Source organism: Etheostoma spectabile, unplaced genomic scaffold, assembly GCF_008692095.1.
Source record: "Etheostoma spectabile isolate EspeVRDwgs_2016 unplaced genomic scaffold, UIUC_Espe_1.0 scaffold00002243, whole genome shotgun sequence".
NCBI lineage: Eukaryota > Metazoa > Chordata > Actinopteri > Perciformes > Percidae > Etheostoma > Etheostoma spectabile.
The window spans coordinates 24,545-43,047 of NW_022602872.1; the positions used below are offsets into that span (position 1 = coordinate 24,545).

At 40.6% G+C, this 18,503-nt stretch overlaps 1 protein-coding gene across 1 annotated transcript; it reads left to right on the plus strand.

The window, feature by feature from the left end:
* Positions 1-1,941: 1,941 nt before the first annotated feature.
* LOC116675776 (importin-9-like) lies at positions 1,942-18,297 on the plus strand. Its single transcript, XM_032507367.1, is given in 23 exon segments — positions 1,942-2,251; positions 4,388-4,449; positions 4,691-4,777; positions 4,948-5,149; positions 5,574-5,662; positions 5,930-6,016; positions 6,376-6,495; positions 7,452-7,552; positions 7,872-7,930; positions 8,059-8,210; positions 8,327-8,425; positions 9,390-9,473; positions 9,475-9,497; positions 10,038-10,177; positions 10,375-10,537; positions 12,172-12,398; positions 13,981-14,129; positions 14,334-14,462; positions 15,253-15,528; positions 15,893-15,992; positions 15,995-16,053; positions 17,802-17,940; positions 18,053-18,297. Coding segments are annotated over 23 exon segments (2,874 nt in total). The 5' UTR covers positions 1,942-2,091; the 3' UTR covers positions 18,220-18,297.
* The last annotated feature ends 206 nt before the right edge of the window (positions 18,298-18,503 follow it).

The window sequence follows — 18,503 nt, forward strand, 5'->3', positions numbered from 1 at the left end:
TAATAAAAAAATCTTGATTATAAAGCAGCCGAACGCCAGTATTTTCCCCATAGACAGTTAAAAAGGATGGTGAAAGCATGTCCCGCCTTACTCTGCACTCGATCACTCTGCCTAAACATAGACTGTATATGTATTGATGGACAGCGCATCCTGTTCGGCAAAGTGCTGCAAATGCGGAAGTAACTTAAAGCTGCATTCTATCTGAATTCCAGCAGAGGGCGAAACATGGGTCCATACGGTCTATGTTTGCAAAAGGAGGTTTCTATAGACGTCTGTGGCTAAATGACCCACTTCTCACTTAATTTATTACCTCAGTAAACATCTTCATGAAGAGTTTATGGTCTCAATCTAGTTTGAAGTATTCTGCAACACATATGTTCATTTTTTGAATTATGGTCTCGTTGGTTTTAAAATCGTCGATAAAGCATGTTTTGTAAAGCCTATTTATTACCCTTAGCCTACTGACCACAATGAGGGAAATAAAAGCGTGCATTGTCACTCACATTCTTCTTGTCCTCTGACCCTTTTTTACGCTCCTTGTTGGCCATGATCACACCAACACGCAGCGTCTCAAACACAGGGTCGGTGCGGTTTGACTGTGCTGCCAATCAAATGTCATCAATCAATCAATAAACAACATGAGAACACATGAGTGCAGGTGAGTGTGACGTTCTAACGAGAGGTATTTAAGTTTAATCAACTTCAGGCCTTATCAATGCTGTTTCTATAATCTTTTTGATCTGTGACTAATGAAAATGACACTTGGACTTCAGCGAGCACATTACTGGCTTACTTTACAACTCTCATTGCATCTGTACCATGACGTCTCTTTCACTTTAGAGCTTTTGCACACACTGCATTTAAACGAGGGAACAAAACTGCACTATTGGCCCTAGGGTAACTAAATTAAGCTGAGAAGATGGAACTTTCCGTCATGTGCATTGCTGATCTAAGTATATGTAACAAATTTAACATCTGGCTTGGAAAGAATTGCAAATTTTGAAACATATTAAAAATAAAAAAGAACGGTTAAGGTGAAATTTCTCTTTATGTAGAAATGAAATGAATAGAACTCACAGAAGGGCAGCAGCTGTGAGACTGTGGAGTTTTGCTGACTGCTGTAGAGAGGTGAACTGTAGGCTCTCCTGAATCCTGGAGGCTAAACGAGGAGAGGAGAGCAGACACTAAATACCTAAAAGAAATTTCTCTGCAGTGCATTTTGAATTAAAACCAGCAGTACTCTGAAATACAAATCTCACAATTTTGCCAAAACACCTCTGGAACTCCACGTAGGACACACACTGGTGATGGATGCTGGTTTTGCAGTTCTTACATTGCAATGCAAACTTATTGTTTACTGAAGAGAAAAACAAAATAAAACACAATTACAACATAATGTTTTTAAAATCACAATGTCAGGCAGGAAACAAAAACAGACGAGACGGACCTACAAACTATCATGCGTGCGCAAACGTCACAAAACTCTGATATATGGGTTTCTTTTTTAATCAAATTACCACAAAAAAATGGATTGGATTCCATACAACGCTCTTTGCAAATCCAATTGATCACTTTCATTCCTGACTAAACTCATCTGTATGCTCCTCTGATCTTATAGTCAGAATAATTCTAAATCCCTTTACTTTTTTAACTCAAATATTAGGTATAATTCTATATAAATGAGGGTTATTGACCATGAATTCCCAAAATTAGTGTAAAACTAGTGGTAGTAAGGTGGTGATAGAGAAAACTAAAACTAAAGTCTGAAAAAGGGACGAAAATGTCAACGTTTTGTCAGTTTTTGACCCGGAAGGACAACATCATGGTTAAAAAAACTCACTAGATGAACGTGTCATAGTAAAAGACTAGCTCCAGAAGGGGGCAGCATTCCCCAATATTACGGATACCGGCTGCCATAAAATTCCAAAGAAGAAGAAGAAGACAACGTTTGTGCTTCCTCCCGCAAAACCCCGCCTCCACGTTTCCATGCATTGGCGCGCTTCACTTCATGCTCTGGCTCTCTGCTCCTCCCCGGGTGGCTGTGGTGGTGGACTGACTCTGTAGCGGGCTCCGGGTAAAAACACAGCAGGCATGAGTGCGGCGGGTAGTGCTCGGTCCGGTTCGGCCGCTGGCCCGGTACAGCAGGGACTAAAAGAGGCTCTGATCGAAACGCTGACGGCCATCCTGTCCCCGGTTCAAGAAGTGCGCGCCGCCGCGGAGGAGCAGATCAAAGTGCTGGAAGTGACAGAGGGTGAGTGGTAGCCAATTTCTGAACGCTAGTTTGAGGGAGTTAACGGGGGCTAGCTATCCGGTGTTGTCACCAATTAACGGCGTGGGCCTTTTCAAGCTCCACGCGGACAGCGGTTTGCTGCATTTACCAGTGCTAACTTTGGTTGTATTTTGCTAGGCTGAGAAGTAGCTAACAGTCGAAACGTTAGCCGGGAACGGTCTTGGCCCCCGAGAGGCCATATTTTCAGAAGTTAGTGATGATGACAAAGTTAGCCTGAAAGCTCGTAAAAACGTGCTATCCTCTCCTGAGCTTCTAAGTGGTTTCCTTTCCGTGCTTAAACTGACGCGACCGGACAAGTCACAGCTAACCGTGCCAAAAGTGTTAATCGTTAAGGTTAGCTCGTAAGTAAGTTACATTAATCACATGGGGGACTGTGAGGACCCCGGCCTCAACAGCACAGCAACAGGGTGGACACTAGCTAGTTTGTTCTTCTGCTCCAGGAAAAACATTCAGGGAAATTACCTTCTCTGGCTCGTTACCATATGTGTTGGAAACTAGCTACCGGTAGTTAAATAATGTCCTATTGGAATGTAACACAATTATAACACACAGTTCCTGGTCTCGAGCGCATTGAAATCCGATAACGTCACTTGGAAACGGGGGAATGACAGCAACAGACATCCACAACCGTTAGCCACCTGAATTAACTGTTTAATAAGGGCGACAGCATTCATATAACAACCGACTTCCAGACGTCACAGAAGTAATTCAGCTATTGCTATGGCAACCCACGGGACGAATGATTTTGCCGCGAAGATGTCTCCCAGTGGTTTCTCCCGCGGATCTGGCTACAGGCTGCCAACCCCCAGCATCATCAGCACCATTAGGATGCACATTAAAGATGCATCCATTCATCCATACAAGTCCATTCTCTTGGATATAAGATATTCCTACATAAGACATAAAAGTGCCTTATCTGACCATGTGCGTTACTACAGTAACTGCCTCAAATGAGCTTTCTTGATCCTGTTGTGTGTGGATTGAGTTAAAATGAATGTTTCCACCTGTATTCATCCATCTTTTGAATGATTGATATATGAAAACTTAAATGTTAAATTATACCAGCATGGGGCACCTTGTGTCTCAGGTTAATAATTATTTAAAGTCAATATAAAAGTGTTAGGACCGAAGGTGTCAGAAAGCCCTGAAAAGATCTTTAGGCTAGAATAATGTGATCTCTTATCACACTCTAAGTAATTAATCCAGTTAAGTATCCTCTGGTTGGCAAATAAACCGTTGAACAATCCCTTTTCCTATTCTATTATTATTATTATTTAGTAGCAACTCAATTGGTCTATTTCAGTTGTAATTGCCAATAAAATGGTTGTTAAAGGTCTCAATACAGTTTTTACTAGAATTTACAAGCACCTTGTACATGAACTGGTGATTGGTTGTTGTATTTAAGTTTGATAAAGATCTCAATTGGGGCAGGTGGATACAGTACATAGTAGCTGTCGAATGTACTCCACTAGACTTTACATTGTCTGTCTTTTGATTCTCAGGTCACTGGTGAAAGGCTAATAGTGTACACTGTCTGTCGGTCGTACTGCAGTGTCACAGCGAGGCCACCCCTTTACGTTGGCCCCTCTCTAAGGCAGACGCTCTGTAGGATAGTCAGCACTAACATTGTCTTCTGGCGCCTGATGTCACTCTTAGTAAAACCCAGTGAGAGCGTGCTGGATCAGAGCTGAGGTTGATGCTGATCCTGAACTGTATTATCACTCACACTCTGCATGCCTGTCAGCCCAGGTTCAAACCAGTGTGCTCTGTTACCTTTTGTATACAGTAGCTCATGGGTTGCAGTGTTGTTAGCCTTGGAACCAGTTAATATCGCTGTTGTCATTTATTGTAGTTAACATGTTCACAACAACGTACCTAGACATATGTCATATTTCATTCCAGGTAAAAGGACAGGAATATACTGTTTAATGTCAGAGTAAAAAAACAAATTATTGAAAAAAAACTTCAACCCCTACAAAATAACATGTATAAACACAAAATGTATTCAAGTTAGTATTGAGTCGAGGCATTTTTGGCAGTGATTATAGTCTTGAGTCTGTTTACATTTATAAATTTATTGATATGTTTATGTTGTAGAGTTTGGTGTCCATCTGGCAGAACTCACAGTTGATCCTCAGGGAGCGCTTGCAATCCGTCAGGTGAGTGTAAAAAATAGACATTTGCAAGGGAGCAAAGGATGTCAAGGCCACACATATGCATGTAAAATAAAGGTCCCAGTTATTGATTATGATTTGCATGTGTGTTGTCGTAATTTTATCCCTATCTTTGCATACATGTACAATCTGTATCACTAATGTACATCTTAACAAATATCTATAATAATAATAATAATAATAATAATAATAATAATAATAATAATGTCTTGTTTTGTGTTTGCAGTTAGCATCAGTCATCCTGAAGCAGTATGTGGAAACTCACTGGTGTTCCCAGTCAGAGAAATTCAGGCCTCCGGAAACTACAGATCAGGTAAACTACACTTCACAAAAAAAACAACCAAACTTCTTTTGTCGGCCTATGCCAGAAGTTTTCTTTTTTTTTTTTTTTTTTTTTGGAAAGTATTCTTGCACACCAGTTTTATTTGACTTCAGTAGGCTTTTTGAGCCAAATGTTGTCAAACTCCTGTCATCCCCTTCCAGGCTAAAGCCGCCATCAGGGAGCTGCTGCCAAGCGGTCTGCGGGAGGCGATCAGCAAAGTCCGCTCCAGTGTCGCGTACGCCGTGTCGGCCATCGCCCACTGGGACTGGCCCGAGGCCTGGCCACAGCTGTTCACTCTGCTGATGGAGATGCTGGTCAGCGGTGACGTCAATGCTGTGCACGGGGCAATGAGGGTCCTTACAGGTGTGTGTATATACCCATGAAAACACTAAAGCTATACATGTTTTTTATTTAAAAAATTCAGTGCTCATAGTAAAGCATTCAGGAAACAATATACTTTTTCCATGGGCAGAGGCAGTGTTAATATTTAACATTAATAATGATTTTAGCACAATCATCAGTGCCAAAAGAGGAGTTTTTAAAAAGTCTTGAAATATGCAAGTTGCGTCCATCCGAACACTACAACTGTCCTGTTGTCCGCCATCAAATTGCTTTTGCCAACCTGTCCAATTTTGTCTCGGTTCACTTTTAGCATCTTTTATTTCTGATTTCAAAAGAAGTAATCACTTGAGGCAGAAATCCTCCCCCCGAAAAATATTAACTCTATGAACAAGTGTTTTAAATGTCTGTTTGTTAATGTAACGACCTGTTGTCTGTTAATGTCCAGAGTTTACTCGGGAGGTGACGGATACACAGATGCCGCTGGTGGCTCCGGTCATCTTACCTGAAATGTACAAGATCTTCACCATGGCCGAGGTATTGCTACAACTCTATCACTACTGGTCAACAAGAGGGTTACTATATATTTTGGCATAATACAGTGTTTTACTTAAGAAGAAAAAAACAGTAAAACAGTTGAATTTTCGTCAGGGATATTTAGCTTTTTTTTTTTTATCTGGATGCACGCATTTCGTCAACTACTAGTGGGAACTGTACTATTTTTGTGTCACTGCTAATATCTTTAATTGTTCTGCAGTGTGTTTGTCTGAGAAGTTTCCTTTTAATGTTCCTTGACTGGCACAGGTGTACAGTATTCGTACCCGATCTAGAGCAGTGGAGATATTTACCACCTGTGCCAACCTCATCTGTGCTATTGAAGAGCTTGAGAAGGTGAGAGAACAAGACATGTTATTATTTTCACCTAGATATTATATGCATGGTTCCATAATAAATTTAGTGTGAGTTCATTATATAAAAGAACATTTTTACTCTTCAGTAGGAGTCATTTGTGTTGCAGTTGATAATTTACTTTATAAGAGACAATTTTCTAAAAACTGATAGACTGGATATTTATTTAAAACAGCACTGTGAAATTGTCCTCATGTTGTGTCACATTTATATTTTGTATTTTCTACATAAAGGAAGTGACATGCATGAATAGCTTGTCAATACCGTGTCTTTAATGTCACTGTACCGTGGGGGTGTGTGGGTGTGTGTGTGTGTGTGTGTGTTTGTGTGTGTGTGTGTAGGGTGCAGCCAAAGCGTTGATCTTTCCCGTGGTGCAGCAGTTCACAGAAGCGTTTGTGCTGGCTCTGCAGATGCCTGACGGACCCTCGTCTGATAGCGGTCTTAAGATGGAAGTCCTCAAGGTGAGAGAGTTATTTGGTTGTTAGTTGCCAAGCGTGAGCCTAAAATATATATATTATTTTGATTAATTAGTAATGCTGTCAGTTAAATGCGTTAACGTCATTAACGCAAACCCATTTTAACGGCGTCGCAAGATGAATGTTCTTTTTGGCCTACCAAGCTTTGCAGTTCTTTCACATGCCGTTGCATCAACTAGTAACGTTAGAAAAACTTTAACACCACACCGGATCTAGCTAGACCGGAAACAAAACAACAGGCACGCCGTACATACTTGTTTGGGCTTGCGAGCCGACCAAAGAGTATTAACGTTACGTTATGGGTGGATGGCGACCGTGAGACGCCAAAATAGATGTCAATAAGATTTATTTTTAAAGGTTGGCAAACGGTTCCATTGATAAGACCAAAGTTATGTGTGTGTTTTGGCACTGTGTACTGAGCTCTCATCACAGCACGACCAGTCTGAAATACCACTTCATGGACAAGCACACAGCTGATATCCCCCCTCCCCCCCTCGTCAAACAAAGTATTTTTTCACCCTTTTATTGATGGACAGGGTAACATTGTGTGAGAGATTATTTGCTCCAAGTGAGAATTTTACATGTGAAATTGAACACTACAGTAGGCTGTATGCCAATGTTGTTTTCAATAAAAAAACATTTGTACAAAGCAAGCCGATCCATTTGTTCATGTTGATGAGAGCATTAAAATGAAAACAAAAAATGGGACAAAAGTTACATTTGGAATACATAAAAATGTGTGATTAATTGCAAGTTAACTATGACATTAATTGCACTTAAATATTGTAATTGTTTGACAGCACATTAATTAGTAATATAATTTGCAGTTAGTCACAAATTACAGTGTTTGTCGCATGGTATTTATTTACCCAAGAAACAAGAGAAGTGGTTTGTAATTGATTAAAAAATGAAAAATCTGTCTTTCTTTCCCTCTCTCACAGGCAGTAACAGCGTTGGTGAAGAACTTCCCCAAACCCATGGTGTCCTCTATGCAGCAGATATTACCCATTGTTTGGAATACACTGACTGAAAGTGCAGCTTTATATCCTTTTACCAAAACTGCTTATTAGCTAATCATTTCTTGCTGGGATAACCACTGCTGGCTGTGTTGTAAAATAATCATTTAGGCCAGTAAGTGAAAACAGCTTCAATTTTTTTTTTTTTATTGCAGAACATCCTCTCTTAACCACAAATTCACCTCATTATTCTCTTGCGTGGACGTGACCCGCTTACTCGGCACTTAGATGTTGAGAAAAAGTCATGCTTCACTGATATTTTCCGATTGAATCACACTGATTGAACCACATTTCAATTACATTTAAAGCAATAAGAGCAAGGGCATTCCTTAACCACATGTTCACTTATGTGAGAACAGAAGTCAACTACACAGAGGAAGTGGATGACCCCGTAGACTCGGATGGTGAGCAGAATGCTTTCACTGCTAACATGTAACATGTCTTTGAAAGTTTGCAGCATTTCCATATTATGAAATTATCACTTTTTTAAGCACCCTTTCAATCTTCTGATATGATTGGCTCATTTTCGCAGGTGAGGTTTTGGGTTTTGAGAATCTGGTGTTCAGCATCTTTGAGTTTGTCCACACGCTGCTGGAGAACAACAAGTTCAAGAGCACCGTGAAGAAAGCCCTTCCCGAACTCATCTACTACGTCATCCTGTACATGCAGATCACTGAGGACCAGGTGAGGAATTACATCAACACATGAGGGTTAAAAGGCTGTTTGCATAGATTGAAGTATTAGTGTAAATGTTTAATATTGACTGCGATTCTCTGGTGTTTGCCCTTTTGTTTCTTTAGATTAAAGTGTGGACGGCGAACCCCCAGCAGTTTGTAGAGGATGAGGATGATGACACCTTCTCTTATTCTGTCAGGATCTCTGCTCAGGACCTGCTGCTGGTGAGATAATAACCTACAATTCCCAACCAATCGGTTTTGGAAAATGTGAATGCAACATTTTAAAGCCCAAATTAAACCAATTCCTTTGGTACATCGTGTGCTTTCTTGATTATTTTTTTTTGATGGTGAAATCCCATCTTGTATAAATGTATAGTGGACTGAGTTTCCTTAAATCACCTTTAGGGCCCCTGCACACTGCCTGTGTGGTGTTTCTTTTGCGTGGCGCCTGCTAGCCTTGTCTGTACACATGTGTTTCTTATTGATAAAATGAAATAATAGCATGTTCTTCAACTTTTTTTTTTGTCAATGTTTTTGTGTTTGCACATATTTTGAAATTTCAATTTGTATTGACAGGTGCAATATTTGAAAATTGTTTTGTTTTTTTAAATTACATTTATACCTGCATTTTTGTCAAAACCTAGAGACTTTCAAAGATCAAAATGTCATTTATTAAATGTATTTGTGTCAAAATGACATATAAACATGTTTTCGTATTCTATTTTGCCTGGAAACGCTTCCAACACGTTTGCGTGTCGAGTGAAAAATAGGCATCGGTCATATTTCTAGCATGCACAGGCAGGAGCCCTTAGAATAAAAAAGTGTCTGAGGGTGCGTTTGGTCTCTATCTGTCAATCACTATTTATTTACAATCTGGTCTAAAAATGCTTACTGTTTCTACACACATAGTCCTGGAGAAACACACCTTGTTCTCTTTTTTGCTTGTAAAAATATATCTGTTGCACCATATTGACCCAGTCCTTGAAAACGACTGCAAATGGTTGTTTACGTTATGCACAGGGATTTATGTGGTGTTTGATCATAGGAACACTAAGCAGTGCGGTCATGTATGTAAAACAGGGGTCATAAATGTACAGCACTGGACAGGTTTGCAGTGGTTTCTTTGGCTCATCGGTCCACCCTGAGAGTGTGTATAATGATGGTAGCCTTTGACTTCTGCTTGCAGGCTGTTGCTGCAGAGTTTCAGAATGAGAGTGCAGCAGCGCTAGCAGCGGCAGCAACAAGACATCTCCAGGAGGCAGAGCAGGCCAAAAAACAGTGGCAATGAGCACTGGTGAGGATAGACTCAACAACAACACTTCTCTGACTCACTATCTGACTACATTTCAGTGTCTGGTCTTTAAAGCTTTAGTGTGCAACTATTTTATATTGATGAACGTCTGTTACAGTAAAGCCATTGCCAAATGAGTTGCTACAATACTAACTAAGACTATAAACGCCACAAGACTCTCTGTACTTCTCAGTATGGCTATGTTTTAAAAAAACATAGTAGTCCGGCGACTTTCCATGCAGAATGTAGAATGATGTGTCTATGATGTCATTGCCGAGGAATGACAACAGCAGCGCTCAACTATGGAGACAAAGAGGACATACAAACTACAGCATAATTACCTCTTCTGAAGAGTCCATGATGTTTAATTCTCCGTGTTAGAGAGTCTGTGGAGTAGGGGTGGGGGTGCGATCGCAGAAGGCTTGCGTCATGTGGCTGCTCCAACAGTGTTGTTGCAATTACTTAGAATTCCTCATTCCTACTGTAATGTCTGCATACCTACGCTTTTAAGTCAGAAAAGTATTTATTTTTTTGTATATGCAGGTGGAAGATCCATGAAGCCTGCATGTTGGCCCTCGGCTCTGTCAAAACCATCATCACAGAGAATGTGAAGAACGGTCGTATCCAGTTTGACATGCATGGTTTCCTGGCTAGTGTCATCCTCGCTGACCTCAACTTGCCAGGTGAGTCCTAGACTGACCCTCAGAAGTGATCAACCACACGACACAACTTTCTGATTGTTTTCCATCCTCTTTAAGTGCCTCAACTCCTCAAAAGCAAGGAACTCAAAAAGAGAGATTTAATTATTCAATGCAAACGTCACAATATGAAATAAATGTTTCTCTCTCTTACTTGTCTTCTGTCTTGTTCTCTTGAGCAGCGGCGTCTCCGTTCCTCCTCGGCCGGGCTCTGTGGGCGGCCAGTCGCTTCACGGCAGCCATGTCTCCTGAGCTCATCCAGCAGTTCCTCCAGGCCACCGTCAGCGGCCTCCACGACAGCCAGCCACCCTCCGTTCGCATCTCCGCGGTTAGGGCCATCTGGGGGTGAGCAAGCAGTGTTTTTAACTGGGCTGACACCCAAACACACAGTTCTTGTTTTTTTTTTTTTTTGTTCCAACACAGCAAGCATGAAAAACTATCTGAAAGCCAGAAACCACAGTAGCAGTTAGTCTGTGACGGCATCACAAGACACCTGGATCTTTTCAGGATTCATGTTGAAAGTATTAAAAGACAATAAGGCTGAATACATTCTGAACCAACTATTAGGCATCTTAAAAAAACATTTTGAAATTGGACATGCTGATCATGATTGCATCCAAGGCTGAAGCTTCAGCCAGTTAGCTTAGCATAAAGACTGGAAACAGATGGAAAAAGCTAACCTGGCTCTGTCCAAAGGTAACAAAATCTGCCAGCTCCTCTGAAGATAGCTAGTTAACATTTTATATCTTGTTTGTATGTCTTAGCCGGACACATTGGCTTTCTGGAATCTTGTTGTCACCATGAGGTAGCCAGGCAACAAGAAGTTGCTGTGCCTGGCTAAGAAAAAGTCCAGAGAAACAACAACTTGTTGCTGTTACACTTTAATGTTGCACGTGTTAAACAAGATGTAATATGTGGATCACTGAGCTTTAGAGATGCTGATCGATGGAGTTTGTGACCTTTGGACTGAGTCAGCTTGTTTTTTTCACGACTTTTATGCTAAACAAGCTGCTGGCTGTAGCTTTATATTTACCATCAGGGCTGGGCGATATGACGAGATATATATATATATATATATATATATATATATATATATATATATATATATATATATATATATATATATATATATATATATATATATATATATATATATATATATATATATATCTATCTTCAGAACAATGTAAAAATGTCTATAGTAATGTTTCTATATCGTTTTTATCGCAATGTTGAATGCCATAAAACAACGGCAGTCAAACTGGGTTAATTGCAATATTTATTTAATTTGGTCAAGTCTTTACATTCTGATGCATGGTATGTTCATTTTGCACTACAGTTCCTTATAAAAAGAGAAAACACTCTGTATCTTTTATTTGTCAAGTATTGAATTCAGACATAAGTAAACAAAAATGGGATTTACCATTTGGCTATGTCATACAGGCTATTTATTTATTATGTAACCAGAAAACATGCTACATTGCGGGGAACACTGCATTTTAAGAGTTAAAAGGGTTACTAATAGGGCTATACAATATATTGCTTATTTTTTATCATATTGCGATATCAACTGGAGCAATATACACATTGCGAAAGGCTGCGACATATCGTGAAAGACACTCAAAGACTTTTTTGTGTTTAGTTAAAGAGAACATCAGTAGAAAACTGCACTTTAAAACGTCATTCTTTTTTAGTGGTGCCTATTTTTATATTCAATTCTATTTGTTCAATAAAATGTTGGAAATGATTTCCATTGTCTTAAATTCAACAAGCAATTTGATGTATTTTAGCAGAATACTGAAAGCAGCAGAACTGAGTACACTTTATCTGTTTAGCTATTGCAAGGAATATCGGTATTGTGATATTCAACGTTATCACACATTCCCTCATATCGTGCAGCCCCAGTTACTAACTGATCAACACGATGTTGGGTGGATACTGTCTGTTTATCGATGCCTACTATTCATGTCATTCTCCAGGTATTGTGATCAGCTGAAGCTGTCAGAGAGCACACACGTCCTTCAGCCTTTCCTCCCCAGCATCCTCGAGGGACTGGTCCAACTAGCCGCCCAGTTCAGTTCAGAGGTGCTCACCCTCGTCATGGAGACTCTGTGCATTGTCTGCACTGTCGACCCGGCCTTCACCACCAGCGCCGAGAACAAGATCTGCCCCCTCACCATTGCTATTTTCCTTAAATATAACAATGGTATTGCTATAGCTCCTCTAACCACTTCCTCTATCAGACTTATACTACTTTCACACAATACTACTACTACTACTACTACTACTACTACTACTACTACTACTACTACTACTACTACTACTAATAATAATTTTAACTTCCGTATTAAGGTTATATTGAGGACACATACACTCACCTAAAGGATTATTAGGAACACCTGTTAAATTTCTCATTAATGCAATTATCTAATCAACCAATCACATGGCAGTTGCTTCAATGCATTTAGGGGTGCGGTCCTGGACAAGACAATCTCCTGAACTCCAAACTGAATGTCAGAATGAAAGAAAGGTGATTTAAGCCATTTTGAGCGTGGCATGGTTGTTGGTGCCAAATGGGCCGGTCTGAGTATTTCACAATCTGCTCAGTTACTGGGATTTTCACGCACACACATTTCTAGAGTTTACAAAAAATGGTGTGAAAAGGGTAAACATCCAGAATGCGGCAGTCCTGTGGGCAAAAATGCCTTGTTGATGCTAGAGGTCAGAGGAAAATGGGCCGACTGATTCAAACCGATAGAAGAGCAACTTTGACTGAAATAACCACTCGTTACAACCTAGGTATGCAGCAAAGCATTTGTGAAGCCACAACACGCACAACCTTGAGGTGGATTTACTACAACAGCAGAAGACCCCAGCGGGTACCACTCATCTCCACTACAAATAGGAAAAAGAGGCTACAATTTGCAAGAGCTCACCAAAATTGGAACGTTGAAGACTGGAAAAATGTTGCCTGGTCTGATGAGTCTCGATTTCTGTTGAGACATTCAGATGGTAGAGTCAGAATTTGGCGTAAACAGAATGAGAACATGGATCCATCATGCCTTGTTACCACTGTGCAGGCTGGTGGTGGTTGTGTAATGGTGTGGGGATGTTTTCTTGGCACACTTTAGGCCCCTTAGTGCCAATTGGGCATGGTTTAAATGCCACGGCCTACCTGAGCATTGTTGCTGACCATGTCCATCCCTTTATGGCCACCATGTACCCATCCTCTGATGGCTACTTCCAGCAGGATAATGCACCATGTCACAAAGCTTGAATCACTTCAAATTGGTTTCTTGAACATGACAATGAGTTCACTGAACAAAAATGGCCCCCACAGTCACCAGATCTCAACCCAATAGAGCATCTTAAGGTTTAGGGTTAGGTGTGGTGGAACGGTGGCTTCGTGCCCTGGATGTGCATCCCACAAATCTCCATCAACTGCAAGATGCTATCCAATCAATATGGGGCCAACATCTCTAAAGAATGCTTTCACCACCTTGGTGAATCAATGCCATGTAGAATTAAGGCAGTTCTGAAGGCGAAAGTGGGTCAAACACAGTATTAGTATGGTGTTCCTAATAATCCTATAGGTGAGTGTAGATTGATATGGAACTTACATTTTCCCAGCTTGTCTCTAATATTTACATAGATTATCTGGAATCCCTTTCTGTTAGCAAGATGTAGTACTTCCTTTTTTTAGATTTTCAAGAGAAGACGTAGACCGAGAGAGACGCATTGTTTTGATTTGTCTGTTCTTTTTGCCCTATCACTTCTTATCTCCTCAGACCCTGTGGTGGCGTCCCTGGCTCAGGACATCTTCAAGGAACTGGCACAGATCGAAGGCTGCCAAGGCCCCATGCAGATGCGTCTCATTCCCACGCTGGTCAGCATCATGCAGGCTCCCTCCGACAAGATCCCCTCTGGACTCTGCGCTGTAAGTAGATACTGGCACCTTGATATTGTTATCTGTATCATATTATATTATCATCTGAAACTTCAATTTATCTAGATATGAAACATTTTGAAAATGAACAAACTCAAATAATTAGTTCTGCTTTGCAATGTTATCATCATTTTTTTACCACTCAGATTCGTAACAGAATTTTAAACTTTTGCTCTTTTTCTGTCTGCACCACAGACGTCTATCGACATCCTGACCACAGTTGTCCGAAACTCTAAACCTCCTCTCTCAGATATGCTGGTGTGCCAGGCGTTCCCTGTGGTAGCACAGTGCACCTTACGCACTGATGACAACACGATAATGCAGGTGATACCAATAAAGATACAAGCACATTAATGCACCAGAAGAACAATGATGTTATCCAGCAAATGTCATGAGCTCCTTTTCAGTAGAAATACCAAAATCAATTAAACTTGGTGACTTCACATTTATTTTCATCAAAGACTTGCTTTGAATAGAAAATATAAAGGATACATTTGACATATTATTGGTGCGGATTAAAACCTATAGTAGGTGGAAACAACGCTCTCTTCTCATGAGGGTTTCTGCAGGGTCTTAAAAAGTCTAACATTTCAAAATCAAAATTTAAGGCCCTGAAAAGTCTTAAATTTGCTTAAGTATTGTGTTCTAGGTCTTACATAAATATAAACAAGTCTTAATGTTCCTACGTCAATGTAACGCTACCTCCAATGCTCATTGAAATTTCCCCGCAGCGCTTTAGAACTTTTTAAATATATATATTTTTTTATTCTGTGGTGTTGTAAGTCTTTCTTTTGCTTTTCATAAAATAATTAGCTGTTCTACAAATGAGACCAACACGTAATTAAAATTGCAGCCAATCAGCTTTTTCTGTTACTATTGCAAGATTCTCTCAGATTGTACCACTGATATGAAACAGATTTTGTTCTTCAGATATGGGAAAGTGCAAGTTTAGTGATACTTGGCTTGAAAAAAACGTTTTTGGACAATGTTTAGGTCCTAAATTTCATTCATAATGGTCTTGAAAAGGTCTTAAAAACTGACTTGGTAAACCTGCAGAAACCGTGTCTCATTCTCCTTTTACATCACCATTCACCATTTTCCTTCCCCACTCTAGAACGGAGGTGAGTGTCTGCGGGCTTACGTCTCCGTCTCCCTCGAGCAGATCGCTCAGTGGAGGGACGAGCAAGGGCACAGCGGCCTCTGGTACGTCATGCAGGTGGTCAATCAGCTACTGGACCCCCGGACCTCCGAGTTCACAGCCGCCTTCGTCGGCAGGTTGGTGTCCACTCTGATCTCTCGGGCAGGAACCCAGCTGGGGGAACAGCTGGACCAGATCCTCCGAGCAATTCTGAGCAAGATGCAGCAAGCGGAGACGCTGAGTGTCATGCAGGTAGGGGCACAATGTTGCTCTGTGTAGGCCTGGGCCGGTTACCCGTTTCAAGGTAGACCGCGGTTTAAAAAAAAGTTAAGGTTTCAAAACCACTAAAATATTCCGTCATACTGTTCCTTAGTTATGAGCAGTTTTTTTATGAGTGGTCAAGTAGAGAAAGTGCAGTTTAGAAATCCCTCTCCCTGCCCCTCTCCCAGAGTGTTTAAGATCAAATCCATTGTGTTCGATGGAATGAATGTTATCATACCGTCAGAATCTCATACCGGCCCAGGCCTAGATGTGTGGCTGTTACGTCACCAACAGGCTGAACCATCGAAACCTGTTTCTGATGGTTTGATAACCTGGTTATTATTCTCTCCTTTAGTCTCTGATCATGGTGTTCGGTCACCTGGTTCACTCCCAGCTGGAGCCTCTGTTGGAGTTCCTGTGCAGTCTGCCCGGCCCGACCGGGAAGCCTGCCCTGGAGTTGTCATGACAGAGTGGATGAGCAGGCAGCACCTCTTCTACGGACAGTATGAGGGAAAGTCAGGTCAGACAACACTCCATTCATCATTTATATTTACAAGTAATTGCTAGGGATGAGCCGAGTACTCGGCTGAAACTTACTCACTGACAGACACACACACACACTCACACATACCTGGTGTGAAAATAAAAGAACCAAAAAAAAATGATCATAGAAAAATTAAAAGTTAAAAAAGAAGTTATATTATTGAGTATGAAAACTCTTGTTCATTACATTTTACTTAATAATTGCAACCACATTGTTTTATTTATTGTTGCAAAACTATATTATGTTATATACTGTAGGCCTATATAGTTCGTTTGTTACCATGACAACACCACTGATCTGAAGCTCATACTGGTGCTGTCATGGAAATAGTTTTCTAATCAGCAATAAATATAACAATTTCTGATCAACCCATATCAATTGCATGCTTAAAATAACATACCGGTTAAAGCCCCGCCCATTTGAAGACAACCAGACCCACTTCCGGGTTAAATCTGACCACTTCCGGGTTAGGCCCAGTCCGAGTACGGACACAGATAATTCATGTGGTAAACAGATACAGATAATGCTCTACTCGCTCATTCCTAGTAATAGTTTTTACAATATTTGTAAAATATATAATAAGGCCCTGTTTACACGTACAGTACATGGTTATTTTGAAAAACTGAGACATTTCCCTTTGTTTGTGCCCTTCGTTTACACACAAACGGAGAATTTGCCTCTAAAATCGAGTCTTTCTAAAAAATCCGGCCAGAGTGGAGATTTTGGAAACCTTCGTTTGCATGTAAATTGAGAGAAACCGGTTTAAACGGCCAAGGAAGAGAAGAGAGACAAAGTGATTTGTTGCTGCTGTTTTCAGGATTCTGATTGGCTAACATGGGCTTGAGCTTCACTGCCAACTACAGGTTTGGCATGCTCTTGGTGTGTGTGGGTGTGGTCAGACAACACTTTTCTGAAAACTGGCACAATGTTATGTTTGATAACTGAGAGGTTAAAATGTTCATTTATGAAAATAGCCGGCCACGTGTAAACGTAGCCTAAATAGAACCTCCAGCCAAAGATTGTTTATAAGCTGCTTGTTAATGCCATCAGTCCATCTTTGCAAAACTGAGAATCAGTTAATCACACCCACTTGACGCTGTGATTGGCCAGCTGTGTGTTAGCAGGGTTTGAACGTCACTCTCTCTCTCTCTCTCTCTGGTTCTCTTTGTCTCATTCATAACACGATTTTTTTTTTTCTGTCACTTTTGTTACGTACAGATGAGTGTAACACTATAAATGCGTTCCAAGAGACACTGTTATCAAATGTGGGGTTATCCCCAAATTTAACGACACTCACGGCTAGATTTTTATTTTTTTTATTTTAAAGCTGCAGGTGGCAGAATGCAAAACAAATGACAGAATTTGAGGTAATGTGGACAGCTCTCACTGTTTTCACAGCAAATATCCGCTCCCTAGACAATAAAGTGGGCTGCGCTTTCACACATTTTTTTCCCTCTATGTACAGTACTGCACTGCTCATAAATGTATGATACTAAATCGCGATCTAATATTTTAGCCTTAGTTAGCTGCAGCTCTGAGCCTTCGCTACAGTAGGCAGGAACATGCACACGTATCTGCATTGGTAGAACAGCCAATAGGAACGCTCTCTCTAGATATTCTAAAGCCTATAAACGAAGCCTAAGAGGTGCAGAATGACCATTTCTTTCTTTTCTCCACTGTTGCCACATATTTTAAACTTTTTGTTTTTTGTTTTTTCTCCTTCAGCACAGTGGCTCTCTGTAAGCTGCTGCAACACGGCCTCAACACGGACGACAAACGTCTTCAGGACATCGTGGTGAAGGGAGAAGAGATCTACAGCCCTGAAGACGGCATCCGCACACGCTCCAAATCAGCAAAGAGTAAATGAATCTGTGCAACGCATTATGTCCACACACAGATATTAGGAGATGTAACGTGCATGCTTTTAACATATTGCTTCGTGCTCTACCCTTTTGTGTTTCTCCTCTGCAGACCCAGAGCGGTGGACCAACATTCCTTTGCTAGTGAAGATCTTCAAATTGATAATAAATGAGTTGTCGACTGTAGTGGAGGCAAACGCCAGCAGGGCGAACGCAGGAGACTGGAGTCAAGGTGAATACAAAATAATTCTAATGTTGTTTCAACCCGTGGCTTTTTGAGGGACATGGAACCTTTCTGCAGATGGACCTCTGTGTCTATTTCTTGTAGTAAATTATTGGTGGAAAGTTATGTGATCAAAAAGTCACCTATGCTCGGAGTGTTCATGGTCAACAGCATCAACTGGTTTGTGCTGGTTTCAATAAACGTTTTTACAATTAGGGTTTGGCGTCATTTGGATTTTAACAATTCTGATTCTTCCTTTCAATTCTGGTTGTTATCGATTCACGATTCCGATTATTCTTTTTTTTTTTTTTTATGATTTTTCGAGGGGTGGAGAGTTGAA